General features: G+C 33.7%; 1 protein-coding gene across 1 annotated transcript; it reads left to right on the top strand.

Annotated features, from left to right (window-relative positions):
* The first annotated feature begins 10,721 nt into the window (after positions 1-10,721).
* LOC137811967 (ARM repeat superfamily protein) lies at positions 10,722-13,204 on the top strand. The gene is made up of 2 exons (XM_068613830.2): positions 10,722-12,861; positions 12,998-13,204. Exon 1 carries the CDS (start codon positions 11,156-11,158, stop codon positions 12,857-12,859), a length of 1,704 nt encoding a protein of 567 aa, XP_068469931.1. The 5' UTR covers positions 10,722-11,155; the 3' UTR covers positions 12,860-12,861; positions 12,998-13,204.
* Positions 13,205-13,991: the final 787 nt, after the last annotated feature.

Raw genomic sequence — 13,991 nt, 5'->3', positions numbered from 1 at the left:
TAGATTCGTGTTTGATTGGATAATTATTAGCAGCATTATTATTGACTTGCAAATCAATTTATTTGGATTTTGATAATTAAAGGTGTCGGGTAAGACTTTTCACAGGTAACTTTTAGTTTTTCTTTTCTAGGTGAAAAAATTGTGTGATCTTATTAACAATGTTTAGTATAGAAGATTTTTTTCTTAAGGTTGTAGTTCTTTTAGATGCTACTTTAAGATGCTAGTTTTTGGTTTTTTATATTTGTTTCCTTTTTATCTTTAGATCCTTTATTAATACAAGGAAGGTTATTATTATTAGTATTATTATTGTTGTTGTTATTATTTTTGTTGTTATCTTCTTTTCTTTCACTTATTAGATAAATTTTTATTATTTTTTATGTAAGATAACTTTTTAGTATTACTTTTTATTACATAGCAATAGATAATAAATTAATTTTTTATATTACATTATTTATTTTAATCATTAGATTATTTACAATATAAACATAAGGATATTGATAGATAGTTTTTCATATACACTTTTTAATTATTATATTGATTAATACAAACAAAGTATGATTTCTATTTTAAAGTATAAGTTTTATTATATTTTAAATTAGATTGATTTTTAAAAATAAAGTTGAATAGTATAATATAAAATAAAGAATGTGTAATAATTAAAAGCAATATATATATATATATAAAGGGATTAGTTTATGAAAAAAATATAAGTTCAAATTAACATATTTAAATCTTTTATTTTATATTTATTAAAACTTTATCAAAGATTTATGATATAATATGTTAATTTAACAGTTTCCAACTACCAAGTTTTATCTTCTAACTAGCATTTCAGCTAGTTTGGGGACACAACCTCCATGAAATGAAAATAATTTACAGGTCAAGTTTGATATAGCTAAGTGTTATGCCTATTGTCAAAATATAACCATAAACAGACAAAGAACACTCGTGTAGAAGATTTCTGACCACCTACGAAGTTAAAGTTGTTTTTTGCTGACTATTTTCTTGCACAATTCTTGTGTTCTTAAGTTCAACAAAGAATGGTTGCGGAAAATCACAAGACATGCAACTCACTAGAATAATAGCTAATTTTTCTGTCCTATTTACAATATGGTGAATAATTTGCTTGGTCCTGATTCGATGAATGACTTCATTAGGATAAGTTCCATTTTGTGTTTGACTTTAACTACTGAACAAATTTGAGTTTTTACTCTAATATATGATACAATCAGTCCACACCAGCAAAAGAAAATAAAACTGACATATACAAGCCATTGATAACATTTGCTTGAGACATCCTATTTAACATTGGCCTTAACCCATCCTATTTGAAGTTGCTTAGCCATTTTATGTAGTGGGTTGTAGTGAGCACGTCATCAACCTTCTCTTGCAATATGATGCAGTTTTGATATTATTCCAACTGAACCATATTTCACCATGAAGATTATGAATAGATGCATTTTGGTTCAGTTTCATAACTCCCAGTTTCATCCTACTCCTTATATAGACAAGCAACTTTTTCGTCATTATCTAAAAAATCTTTATTTTGTAACTCAACCAAGTATTTTTTTAATGCTTACATTGTAACCTTATGTGTAGTAGACAACATTCATGAAATTATCCCTCATACCCTTTCATCACAACCATTCATCTCTTCATTACTTTCATCAACCCTTTCTCATCTTTGAATACACACTCGTTCTGATGGAGTTGTGCCTTCATTCCGATTGGTTTTCTTGGTGGAGAAGTGTGGAACCTTCATGGATTACAGCGGACAAGGAGTTCACGTAGAGCTTGTGGATTCCTTGAAGGTGAAGGTAAGGTATGGAGAGTGATAGGTGAGACCTAATCACTTGATTTAGTGGAAATTTGAAGACTAAGTGTCTATCCTAAAGAGGTAGAGACAAGAGTGAAATTAGCACAATAATTTGACAGCAATTCACTTATTCATTAATCTTGAAAATACATGAACCAATCACCTCTTTATATAGCATGAGAGGGTTGGATTTGAACAAGTAGAAATGGTGGGAAAAATCAAATGGAATGGGTTTGAATTTGACGCCTAAAATGAGCTCACAAGGAAGGTGTGACATGGTGTGTAACATGTGCTCATTTTTAGATCTAATGGACCGGCCTAGGTTAATTAGGAGTTTTTTAGAAACCCTAATGCCTAATCCCATCCTAATTACAATTTAGAAAAATATTACAAGTAAAATTCATATTCTACTTTTGACAAGAAAATAAATTCTACTACAATATTTAAACTAGGATCTTGGCTCCTTCAAACATGTAGAGAAATGTTTCTTTGCCATCAGTAGCAGCATCTCCAATCCTCTTGTATCTCCTTTACCATAGACCTAGTTGTGGGCTCTGATCTTCTAGTTGTTGGGCTTGCACTTGGGCTTGTGCTTGGGCCTCTTCTAGTAGTTGTTTATGTTTTGATGAGTTGGAGGTCTTCTTTGATATGTTTGTACATTCATTCAACCTAGAGTTGTCCTTTTGATTGGGCCTACAAAAATAAACAAAAGTCCAATTTGACCCATATTTGCAATTAAATCAATAAACAACCTCTAAGTCTTTCATCCTCCTTATTATATGGTTGTGTGAGGCTGGACGATTTCTATCACGTTCATTATTTTCACTACAAGGAAACAACAATTTAGAAACCAAATTTAAGCATCCCTTAGGTGATAGACAGTATTAGGCTGCACTATAGCCTCCACAGAGGAATGCAAAAAGGACATGCACCGAAGCGTAGGTCATGGAGACGCAAATCAGACACAACTAGATGCAAAGAAGGTAAAAAGGAAAAATCGAAGGAGCCGACACACGCACAACCAAAGTGCAAAGGTTTTCACTACTGCTGGACGAACTCTAGAGTAGTTTGGAGGCTAGAATGTCCTAACTGTGGTTGCACACATTGTGTGCACGCGTGGGTACGAAGCTTGAGAAAGGCAGCAAGGGCTTGGCCGTCGATGACAATGAAGTAGCCAACGTTGGGAGTGGGCTTTACCGTCTCTAAGGTTAGGTGGCAGGTACGACTGAGCCCTCACTTTGTCGTCACTAGTTGTGTGTGGTACAACTGAGCCCTCGCTAACTTTACCAAAATTTTTCTCTCTCTCATTTTTTCCTCTTTCCCTATTTTCCCTATCTCATTTCAATCTCTCATTTTTTACTCTTTCCCTATCAATCTCGCATTTCACTTTCACATTTCCCTCAATTTTCAGTTAGTGCCATTGCAATTCATAAGGAAATTTTGCTCTCATTTCACTGTCCCTATCATCTCATTGTCTTTGATTTTCTTTCCTCGTGCTTTCAATGGTGTGTCGCAGGTTTTCAAAGTGGTGGTGGTTGTAGAAGTTGAGTTGAGTGCATTGTTGGTTATTTTCGCGGTGAGTGAAAAGTTAGTTTAGGAGGTTTTATTGTGATTTTGGTTTGTGTTTATTGTTGTGGTTTTGGTTCACTTTGATTTTGATCTACTTCAATGTGTTTACTGTGTTATTAGATATCTAACTTTGTCCAATGACTTATAAGTTCCATCATGCAACCTGAATTTTAAGGTTCCAAATGTCAATAATTTTACAAGACTTCTTATCTTAAAAGAGAAAAAACCTTTCTTCAAGTTTTGTAAACTTCATAAACCATAAACGATTAGGAGTCTTGGAGAATGAATACCTTGAATCCATTGTCCCTCAACATCATCAATTTTCACTAAACACAACAAGAACTTATGATGATGATTCATAACTATCTTTTATCAAAGTTGTGTCACCAGACCAACCAAAACTTAAACACTTTTTTGTACGACCTTCCTTCCTTCTTATAATGGTAACACCTCATGTTCGAAACATTACATCCATCATTCCTCTATTTAGACTTAAACATTCTCCTATTCTAGTTAAGGATTGACAAAAAGACTAGTTCGACTAGTTTTTGCCTAATCACATGGTTAGATAAATTGAAAATCCTAACTTGACCTAACTCAAACATGCCAATTTTTTTTTAAATTTCAGTTTTTATTTATTTTTTTATTTTATATATATATATATATATATATATATAAACAGACTTAAATCATGTAATTACTTTTCAAGTCTTTAATTAATTAACTAATGTTTAATTAAATAAATTAAATAAATTATTAACTTTACATGTTAAATTATTTTGTTATTATTAATAATTGAAAAATAATTTTTAATTGTTAATATCCTAAAGTTTCAATACTATCGCATATTTTTATCTATCAAATAATATAATACAAACAAATTAATCTTTTAAACTATTTTCTATTTTAATTATTAATTTGAAAGAGGATTCATAGGTTAGTGGGCTAAAAATGTGAATCCACTCCGTCAAATCAGTGGTGGGTTGGCACGTGGACTTACGAGCCCCGACTGGCTTGTTCCATGACCCACAATTGAAACACAGAAAAACAAAATTCTTAAAAACGTATCAAATATTCCGGCTAAGATTAAATTATTACATTATTAGATTTTGCTAAGTTGTTTCAAACTAATTCATGAGTAAAATATTATAAATTAATAAAAAAATGTTAAATATAAACAGAAGAAACGGCAAACAAAGTTGTTTGAGTGAGAAAAATATAAATAATTTGTTAGGTTTAATGGTATGCATAACATATATCTCCACGCACGAGTTAGTAGCATGATGTGTTAAAGATTTCACATCCACTAGAGATGATGACATTTCATTGTATATTAATTTATATGTAATTAATTTAATAATAAAAGAATATCATCATTATTAGTGGATTTCTACCTAATTAGATTGTAATTTGGGGAGAAAAGTCTTCCTACACCAGTATATATTTCCTATACAAGAAGTGATGTAAATATACACTTAAGATATTTTTTCTTCTTACCATTTTCTTACCTACAATTTTCTTATAAAGAAAATGAATCAAAATATGTTTTACAAAAACCAATTCAATTTATTTTCGAAAACAGTTTGGTTAATTAGTTCAGTTCCATTTAGTTATATTCAGTTTAAACTATAGTTTTTTTACACCTCTACTTGCCTATGGGTAAATCATATTGGTAACATTACCTATGGACAATACTCCATCAAAAATTACCAACAAATTTTAGAAATTATACCAACGAATTTGTATTGCCAATTAATTTTGTTTTCTTTGTAATAAAATTTTAACACCCAAAGATAGGCAATCTCTGAAAACTTGTGAATTGCTCTAGAAAGGCTTTAAAATTTACAAGTTGTGAAAATAAAAGAAAAATTGTCTTTGTAAAAGGAACTTTCATGGTTGGCTTTGAAAACATTATATTTGACCGTTTGTGAGTCCTATGTATGCAAGATGTGACATTATTTTTTTTCTCGACTAAAAGTAGGTTTGACAATGGGAAACTAACATGGTATAACCTTTTGTCAATGCGATGGTCTTTCATTTTGAATACTCAGAGAAAAAACTCTTCCCAAGTTCAGCAGCAACAGAATGTCGTTGATTACAGTTAAAGTTTTAGTTTCTTGCTCTTACCTAAAATTCATATATTTGCATATCAAATACATACAAATCACTATTTTGATTGAAGCACTTTTTATAGAATCATTATTTGTGATGCTTAATGTATACAGGTCTTGATTGAGTTGATTCTGTGGTCTGGCCTCATATTTATCACTTCACAAGTCCCATTCTCAACTCCAATATAAGGCTATAATAACTTGAAAGTGATGTTTGGTAAGAGGTCTATTTTTTAGTTTTCTATACACATGCATTTGTATTTCATCATGCACCGTTTTGTATGTGTCTGTCTATATATATAAAAATAAAAGTAGTTTTCATCTCTTATATTCACCTTTATTTCAAATATATTATTCTATTTTATCATTAAAATATAATTCAATATTTTATTACTAAAATACTATTTAATCTACATTTTAATTATGACATGCACATGGAAAGCGAATGAGAAAGATTAAAACTGGTTTCAAGATTTTTTTTAGTTTATTAAACTAAATTGGAGGCACAACAGATTTTCTTTTCAGAGACCATTTTTTTTCCCGTAATATCATTATAAGAAGATGAATTTTGTGCAAATAATTTTCCAGTTCTGTGAAGCATAACATGGTGTAGAAAGTTGTGGTAAGGTATTGTGTTGAAAATTTGTAGCTAATAATGAAGTATACCTTAGGGTTATGCATGATCTAAAACACATCGTTTTCTTGCAGTATAAGTCGTAAATAAAAATTGGTGAAGATAGTAAAAGGAATATATTATATAGGGGTCTCAATCACATTACTCCACTTGCTGTTCTTCCAATCGACTCACTCACTATTTCTCAGCTTTTAGTGGTTGGACATCATGCTTGCTTCACGCATATGCCAAAATAGGGCAAGAAAATCAACAAGCAAAATTAATAGAAAAAAGGGTCCTTTGTATTTGTTCTTTTAGCTAAAATGACAGTCATGATAAATTATTCAAATACCACCTATACATGTTATTCATCATAAATTAGTATACACTTTTCAACCATTAGACGTATATGATTCTGAACAATTTTTATCATCACTTATTTTTATCTGACATGTATCAAAAGAATTAATAACATTTATTTATACCTCATAAAAAATAACTAACACTATGATAATCTCAGATCAACTAATAGTTTATGGTTATTAACATGCTAAAAGTTTATCAGGATCCACTATTGAACCGAAACTCTGAAGGAGTATGGAGTCAAAATTCTTAAATTAGTTTAGTCACTAGTTGTCTATATATTTAACGCGAAAAAAAATATATGAGAAAACCGTTTCACGGGTTAGATTGCTATTTTTAATCAATCAATTTGTTTTGATCGATTTGTTTGACCCAACAAATTAACGAGTTAGTCAACGATTTTTTAAATTCAAAATTAAAATAATAAATAATTTAAAAATGTTATTTTTTATTATTATATTATTTGAAGGATAATATAAAAGTATTATAATTTAAATTATTAACACTTACATATTAAGTTTTAATTTATTAATTATAATGAAATAATTTAATATTTATACATAATAATAATTATAATTTATCTAATTAAAAATATTAATTAATTAAAAACATAACAAATATTTATAAGATTAAGTGTGTTTATAAAAAAATAAAAAATAAAAACTGGTGTCGTTCTCCGGTAAGATAGACCAAGATTTTATTAAAATATGAAACTGCATTATCATTTTGATGATGTGTGGTGGTGGGGGATGTTAAAGTGGAGAATTGACGTTTCCTTTTATAATTGAAATGTTAAAAATATGTTATTTATGAATGGTCCGTGTGAAAGTGATGGAATATAGAAGTGTTAAGTATTTTAAATTGGTGCATCATACATGACAAACAAATAATCTCGATTTTACCTAAAAACAATAATCTATTGCTAGCCATGTACACTTCAGAAGTGTTGAGCAAAATTCTTAAACTAGTTGAGTCAAATTTGGTCTCTGTAATGCTTTGTACAATGGAATTAGAAGAAGAACAAACTTTGTGGAGTAAAATATGAAAATGTATGTTGATTCATCTGGGGATTACTGCACATAGTTCGCATATTTTGGTTTTCTAGTTGAAATGTTAAAAAGCGTGTTGTTTTGCTTAGATTATGTGTCAGTGTCTACTATGTATGAAAGCTTGTTACTTACAGCTGTAGACTTTATGTAAGCAAAACTAAAGTAGCAAATGATGAGGTTGTTGTTGTCTGTTTAATGTTTCTGAGTTTTGAAAAAATTTCCGTTATTGGATTTAAAGAATGTTGCTGTCAACAAAGTTGTATGCTTCATTCTTTCATAATTGTTCTCCTATCCCTAAAATATTCAATGCCGAAGATGGGGTACAGAAACTGTAATGCCCAAGAGACAACATACTTACGCTATGATATGACAAAAGATATAAAGCTCTGAGCAACATCCTTAAGAAATGTCATTTTTATTTTCTTACAAATCATTGGCGTTTTCTTCAAACCAAATTCGGTTGCTTGAACCCTAAAACAGATTCAAAATGATAATAATTAACGTATTTTTGTATGATCCATGTATACGTGGAATGATTATTGACATTTTGTTCGTATTGTAAAGAATTTATAGTAGCCACAACAAGCAATGTTCTGTAGCATTGCTGTTTCCCCATTTGTTATGTTGGTTAGGACTTAGGACTCATATTGTCCCTCAGTAGAGTTGATGAACACGAAGACATTATTTTTTTTATGTCTACTTTTCTCTTGAAAGCTAAGACATTTTCAGACTTTTCTACTGTCTAGATTTCGCTTCTTCCCTACTCAAAGGCACCACCATGGTATGGATTTTGCATATGAATGGCGTTTTACACCTAACATGGCTATAAAGACCGAAGAAAATAAAATGGTACTGTGCTTTTTGACTCAAATGGAGAAGGTTGGCCCTAACCCCTTTTCACTCCACAGTAAATTTAAGAGAAAACTTATGAAAGTGATCATGATTACAACTCAAAGTGGACGTGGGAAGCTAAAATTGAATTACAATCTAGATCCATTTAGTTTGATTAAAAGTAACTTAACAGAACAACAACATTGGAGCAAAAGATGCCACATGCTTCCATTAATGGAGTGACATACATGCAAGATGCGGGATGCTGACCCCTGAATTGAGGCATGTGCTGATTGCAGATTATAGGAAGCAATATAAGTTAATGAACACAGTTTCCAAGTTTTGGCTCAACCAGCACGTTGGTTCTAAAATAATTACGTATGGCTTTGTAAAACAACCAAGGTTACATGATATAAAATCCGTGACCAGCAGAATAATGGTATTTTGACCTTTAATCTAACAGTGTTTCTAAAATATTAGACACCAATTGACTGATGGGTCATTCAATCTTGTTTTACCTTAGTACTAGTATCTTATTTGTCTTGTGTAACGATTTAAAAATTCACCTTGATCCTCTTTACCCTTGTTGTTTTCCCCAACACCCCCCCATAAATTCTGGGAAAGTTCATATTCTTGGTACTGATAGTCAATATTTTAATGCTTATAGTTGGGATTGTGATGACAAGGGACAGCTTTATTCTTTTGCTTTGAGCCTGAGTTATGTTATGGCTATTACCATTTGGGCCTATTATTCATGGTTTCTCGTGAACCCTCTTTTGTGTCTCGAAACTGTGCAGACTTTTGAGTATATGCAGCCTTTGATTTGGAGGTGATCGTGTGGGTAGGATTTGATTGCAAGGTGGAATTGCATGTATGGTAGTGGTTCCCCTTATTGGCTTTTGTTGGACTCTTCTCTTCTCTGTATGAGTTCACAAGCCACAAAAAGTGTTGGAAAAGAAAGCAACTTTCTCTCAATTAGTTATGTGATTCACTCCCCACTTCCTATTCAAAAGGTCACTGCTTGCTCAAGGCATCCAACAAAGAGTTTCACATGGTGGGGTGTGTCATGTGTGGCCGTGTCATTTCCATTCCAAGGGCATTGAAAGCTACCACTTTTATTTTCTTCACGTAATTAAAGCTCTGTCCTCATTAAGCTGTGGTCCATCTGCACTCTCTCTGTACTAATTCACACCTCTGACTTTGCTTTTCCTCTTATTTACTTACTATCAGCTACACCTTAAACAACATTCCTATACTTCTCTCATTGCTTATTTTCTTGGGGGGCCTCAAATCCTTTATACTCATTCATCAATCTTCTGGGGAAAACGCAGTCAAAGAATTTTCAATACGTGTTCAATTATCATACAAACTGTGAAGTTAGACAGAAAATACTAAACCCTGTCCTTGTATACTTATTATCCATGTTTTTTAGTTGATACATGGTCCAAATTCTAAGAAATCTTGCGGTTTTCAGTAAAAATGAACAGAAGCTAAGAAAAAGTCATATATACATGTTAAGGGGTAATAAATCAGAGGAATATAAGGTGGGAAGGGGAAGAATTTAGCTATGAATCATGTGAATTAAAATTCAATGTCTTGTACATTTTACTAAATTATTATGTTATTTTAAGTAGTTTTTGAAATTGTTAAAAACTGACTATTCTGTGTGTAATCAATTGCACGATAATGCTAGGGACCGCCTCCAAAATCTTATTAATTGGACTTGTAAGCCAAACTGAAAAGTTGGTTGATTAATTTATATTGTTGACGTTGTGTTTAATTTAGCAGTGTACCCAAAGTTGAAATTGCATCATGTTTATTATACTGGGTCCACCAATTTGAAAAAGATATGAGCTACTTTATAATAATTGTTAACCAAGCTTATGAGCATGAATACACCATTAAGACTTTGGTTCATTATTGCTAATTTGTAATTTCCTACTTATTATTCAAGTCTTTATTTAATTAGTCCAATTTCTTAAGACTTCAGAACCAATGTCATGATCCCTCCACCTCTACCCCTGGGACAAGTTTAAAATCGAGATCATGACACAAAAGATTTAGGTTCCTTTGAATACAAACTCCAGAAGTTTCAGTTTCAATGCCATAATACCATAATTTAGAGTGCATTAATTGTATAAAGCTTTTAATTAAAGAAAGTAAAAGGAAAAGAAGATGATGAGTTGCTGCAGCAAAGTATGGGTTTTGGATCTGCAAACACAAAGTAACAGTTAACCATAATAACTAATAACTAAAGTTAATTAAAATATTACCAAGTTCTGTAATTCATGCCTTGCTTCTACCTTACCTTTTGTTTGTCCTATGTTGAAGTATTATAATTTTTTTGAATATACATACGGACAAAAACTATGTTTAGAGACATGAACTACCACCTACATGATTCCGTCTAAATAGCCATTCCTAGACACAACATCTCTGGGCCTCTCTTGTCTCCCTTCAACACACTTCTAACTTCCAAACACTGTGCCAACTCCAATGTCACAATTGCACATTAACACTACATAAACCAAACTCACTCTCGAAGGGTATTTCCGTCAATTCACATACTACAGTCCAATTGGACCAGTTCTGTATCAACTGCAATGTAAGGATAAGCATAGATCTGCAGAAACAGTGTTACAGTGAAATTTCCTCTCTCTTTCTTTCTTTTTTTTTTCTTTCTCTTTGCTTTGATATCATAAGATCGTTGATTACTTAGTTATAGTACGAACTTGTAACGTATTTCGCCGGAATATTCCTCCGGGAAATGGGGTTTCTCAATAGCCACTGAGGATTAACAAAAATGGTTGATGGAGAAGAATTCGCCGGAGCTTCGGGTCTGCGGCGAGTGGTAGAGCTCATTCTTGCCGTGCTCTCTCTCTCGCATTCGATTCGTGTCTTCGCCGGAAAATGGCAACTTATTCGCAACAAGCTGGAGGAGCTTCATGGCGGTTTAGTCGCCGCCGAAAACTGCGACTCCGGCGAGAGCCCGTCGCTTTCGAGGCTGGTGACGGCGGTGGCGGCCACTGCGACGGAGTGCCACGATCTGTGTCGGCGCTGCGTGGATGTTTCCTACAGCGGGAAGCTTCTGATGCAGAGCGATTTGGACGTGGCGTTCGCGAAGCTCGATGCGCACGCGAGGAAGCTGTCTGAGATATACAAAAGGGGGATTTTAACAAATGGGTTTGCGCTCGTTGTGTCAAAGCCGAGTCTTGGGGCTTCGAAAGAGGACATGAGGTTCTACGTGAGGGACTTGACGACGAGGATGAAGGTTGGAGATTTGGGGATGAAACGACAGGCGTTGCGGAACCTTCTAGAAGTTGTGTTGGAGGATGAGAAATATGTGAAGGTGATTGTTGACGTGGCTGAAGTGGTTCATTTGTTGGTGGGGTTTTTGGGTTCTATCGAGGTGGAAATCCAGGAGGAGAGCACTAAGGTGGTTTCTGTGGTTGCTGGGTTTGATTCTTACAAAGGGGTTTTGGTTGGGGCGGGGGTGATTGCTCCTTTGATTAAGGTTCTGGATTGTGGGAGTGATTTGGGGAAGGTTGCGGCTGCAAGGTGTTTGGTGAAGTTGACTGAGAATTCGGACAATGCTTGGTGTGTTTCGGCTCATGGGGGTGTCAGCGTGTTGTTGAAGATTTGTGGTGTTGCTGATTGTGGAGGTGATTTGGTCGCACCTACTTGTGGGGTGTTGAGGAATCTCGTTGGTGTTGAGGAAATTAAGAGGTTTATGATTGATGAGGGTGCTGTGTTAACTTTCATTAAGCTTGTGAGGTCCAAGGAGGAAGCGATTCAGGTGAATTCGATTGGATTTATTTTGACTATCGCCTCTGGGGATGAGTTGGTTAGGCAGATGGTGATCAGAGAGGGAGGGATTCGTGCTTTGTTGCGTATTTTGGATCCGAAGTGGTCTTATTCTTGTAAAACCAGGGAGGTAGCAATGAGGGCCGTTGAGGATTTGTGTTTTAGTTCACCTAGTTCTGTGGGTATTTTGATGAGTTACGGCTTTGTAGATCAGCTGACATACTATATTCGAAATGGGGAGGTTTCGATTCAGGAGTTGGCATTGAAAGTGGCGTTTAGGTTGTGTGGAACATCTGAGGAGGCTAAGAAAGCAATGGGGGACGCAGGGTTTATGCCAGAGTTTGTTAAGTTTCTGAATGCAAAGTCCTTTGAGGTTCGAGAAATGGCAGCTGAGGCACTCTCTGGCATGGTTATGGTGCCTAGAAATAGAAAGAGATTCGTGCAGGATGACCATAATATTGCCCTTCTTCTGCAGTTGCTTGATCCAGAGGAGGGGAATTCTGGTAATAAAAAGTTCTTAATATCTATATTAATGTCCTTAACAAGTTGCACTAGTGGGAGGAAAAAGATTGTTAGTTCCGGATATGCCAAAAACATAGAAAAACTTGCGGACGCTGAAGTTTCTTCTGACGCAAAGAGACTTGTGAAGAAGCTATCCACTAACCGGTTCCGCAGTATGTTGAGTGGAATCTGGCACTCATGAATGTAATTCATTTTTTTTCCTTCACCCTTTTTTTAACTGTATATTTACATAAGTGCCTTACAAGTTTTGCTAATTTGTGTTCACCTTATTGATATGTTTTCTGTCTTATTTCATTGGCCTTACCTTCAACAAGAGTAGCACAGCTTTATGCTGAGATTGTAACCAGGTGTAGTGATAAGTGATACCATAAAAGCGTTGTTGTAGATTTTCTTGAGGATACTCTGCCACTGCTGTTAGGCCATTGTCTATGGTAGATTGTACCAAAGAAGTATATTATATTATATATATTATATCGAAGAAAAGGAAGAATGTAATTAATTACTAGTTACATACTGTTATTCTTAATTTCTCATTCACATAGCCTACCTTAGTTTTTGTTTGGCAATGTTCCAAAAACATTAGTGTGTGCATTTGTGAATTGTGTGGTTACCACATGGCGAAGACGTCAATCTTTGGCAAGCATGTGAGTAGTGTAAGCCTTTCTTTTCTCTGTCCGGCATTATATATAAAAAAGATAGCGATAGATGAAGTTTCCATCTGTATTGCTTTGTCTTCTAGTATGCACTGTCTTTTGGCTATGGCTATTTCCTTGTTGTTGATGAAGAATTTGCACGTGGTGGCAATTGCCAATTTTGATATCATGTTGCCCAATAACTGTAATAGATAAGGGAACAAAATGATCCCCCATCATCCACCCTTTGTTTAGTCTTCTGTTTTTAGTACTTTCAAGCTATAAAATAGTGACAGTGAAAGTGCAAGTTCCTAAAACTGGGTAAGAGATTTAAGCAATTGGGTTCCGTGAATGAACGGAAATTTATCCTCTTGATTTGGTTGTGGTGGTGGTTGGAAAGTGTTGGCTCTCTTTCTCATGCTCTGTGTGCCAACCTATGCAAATGAATTAGGCTGATCTTGGAAAGTGTTAATGGAAGCCTTGTTCAACATTCAAACCTCACTAAATTATTTAAACTAATGGCATTAACAATATCTTAGTTCTAAATTCGATTACGGGGAATACTCATTTTGAGTTTAAGTGTTGGATTACGATAGTTGCAAATTGTCTTTTTTGTTAAACTGTTAACTGCATGCAGTGGAGAGGTTCTTCTTTAACATTCAACATTATTTTTCAGTGAAA

Source organism: Phaseolus vulgaris, chromosome 2 (genome assembly GCF_051622355.1).
Source record: "Phaseolus vulgaris cultivar YP4 chromosome 2, ASM5162235v1, whole genome shotgun sequence".
NCBI lineage: Eukaryota > Viridiplantae > Streptophyta > Magnoliopsida > Fabales > Fabaceae > Phaseolus > Phaseolus vulgaris.
Note: the sequence above shows the minus strand (reverse complement) of the source record. Positions and strands in the feature narration are given on the sequence as shown.

Excerpts from the sequence above, each read along its gene's own strand:
- LOC137811967 (XM_068613830.2), top strand. The coding sequence starts at position 11,156 with ATGGTTGATGGAGAAGAATTCGCCGGAGCTTCGGGTCTGCGGCGAGTG.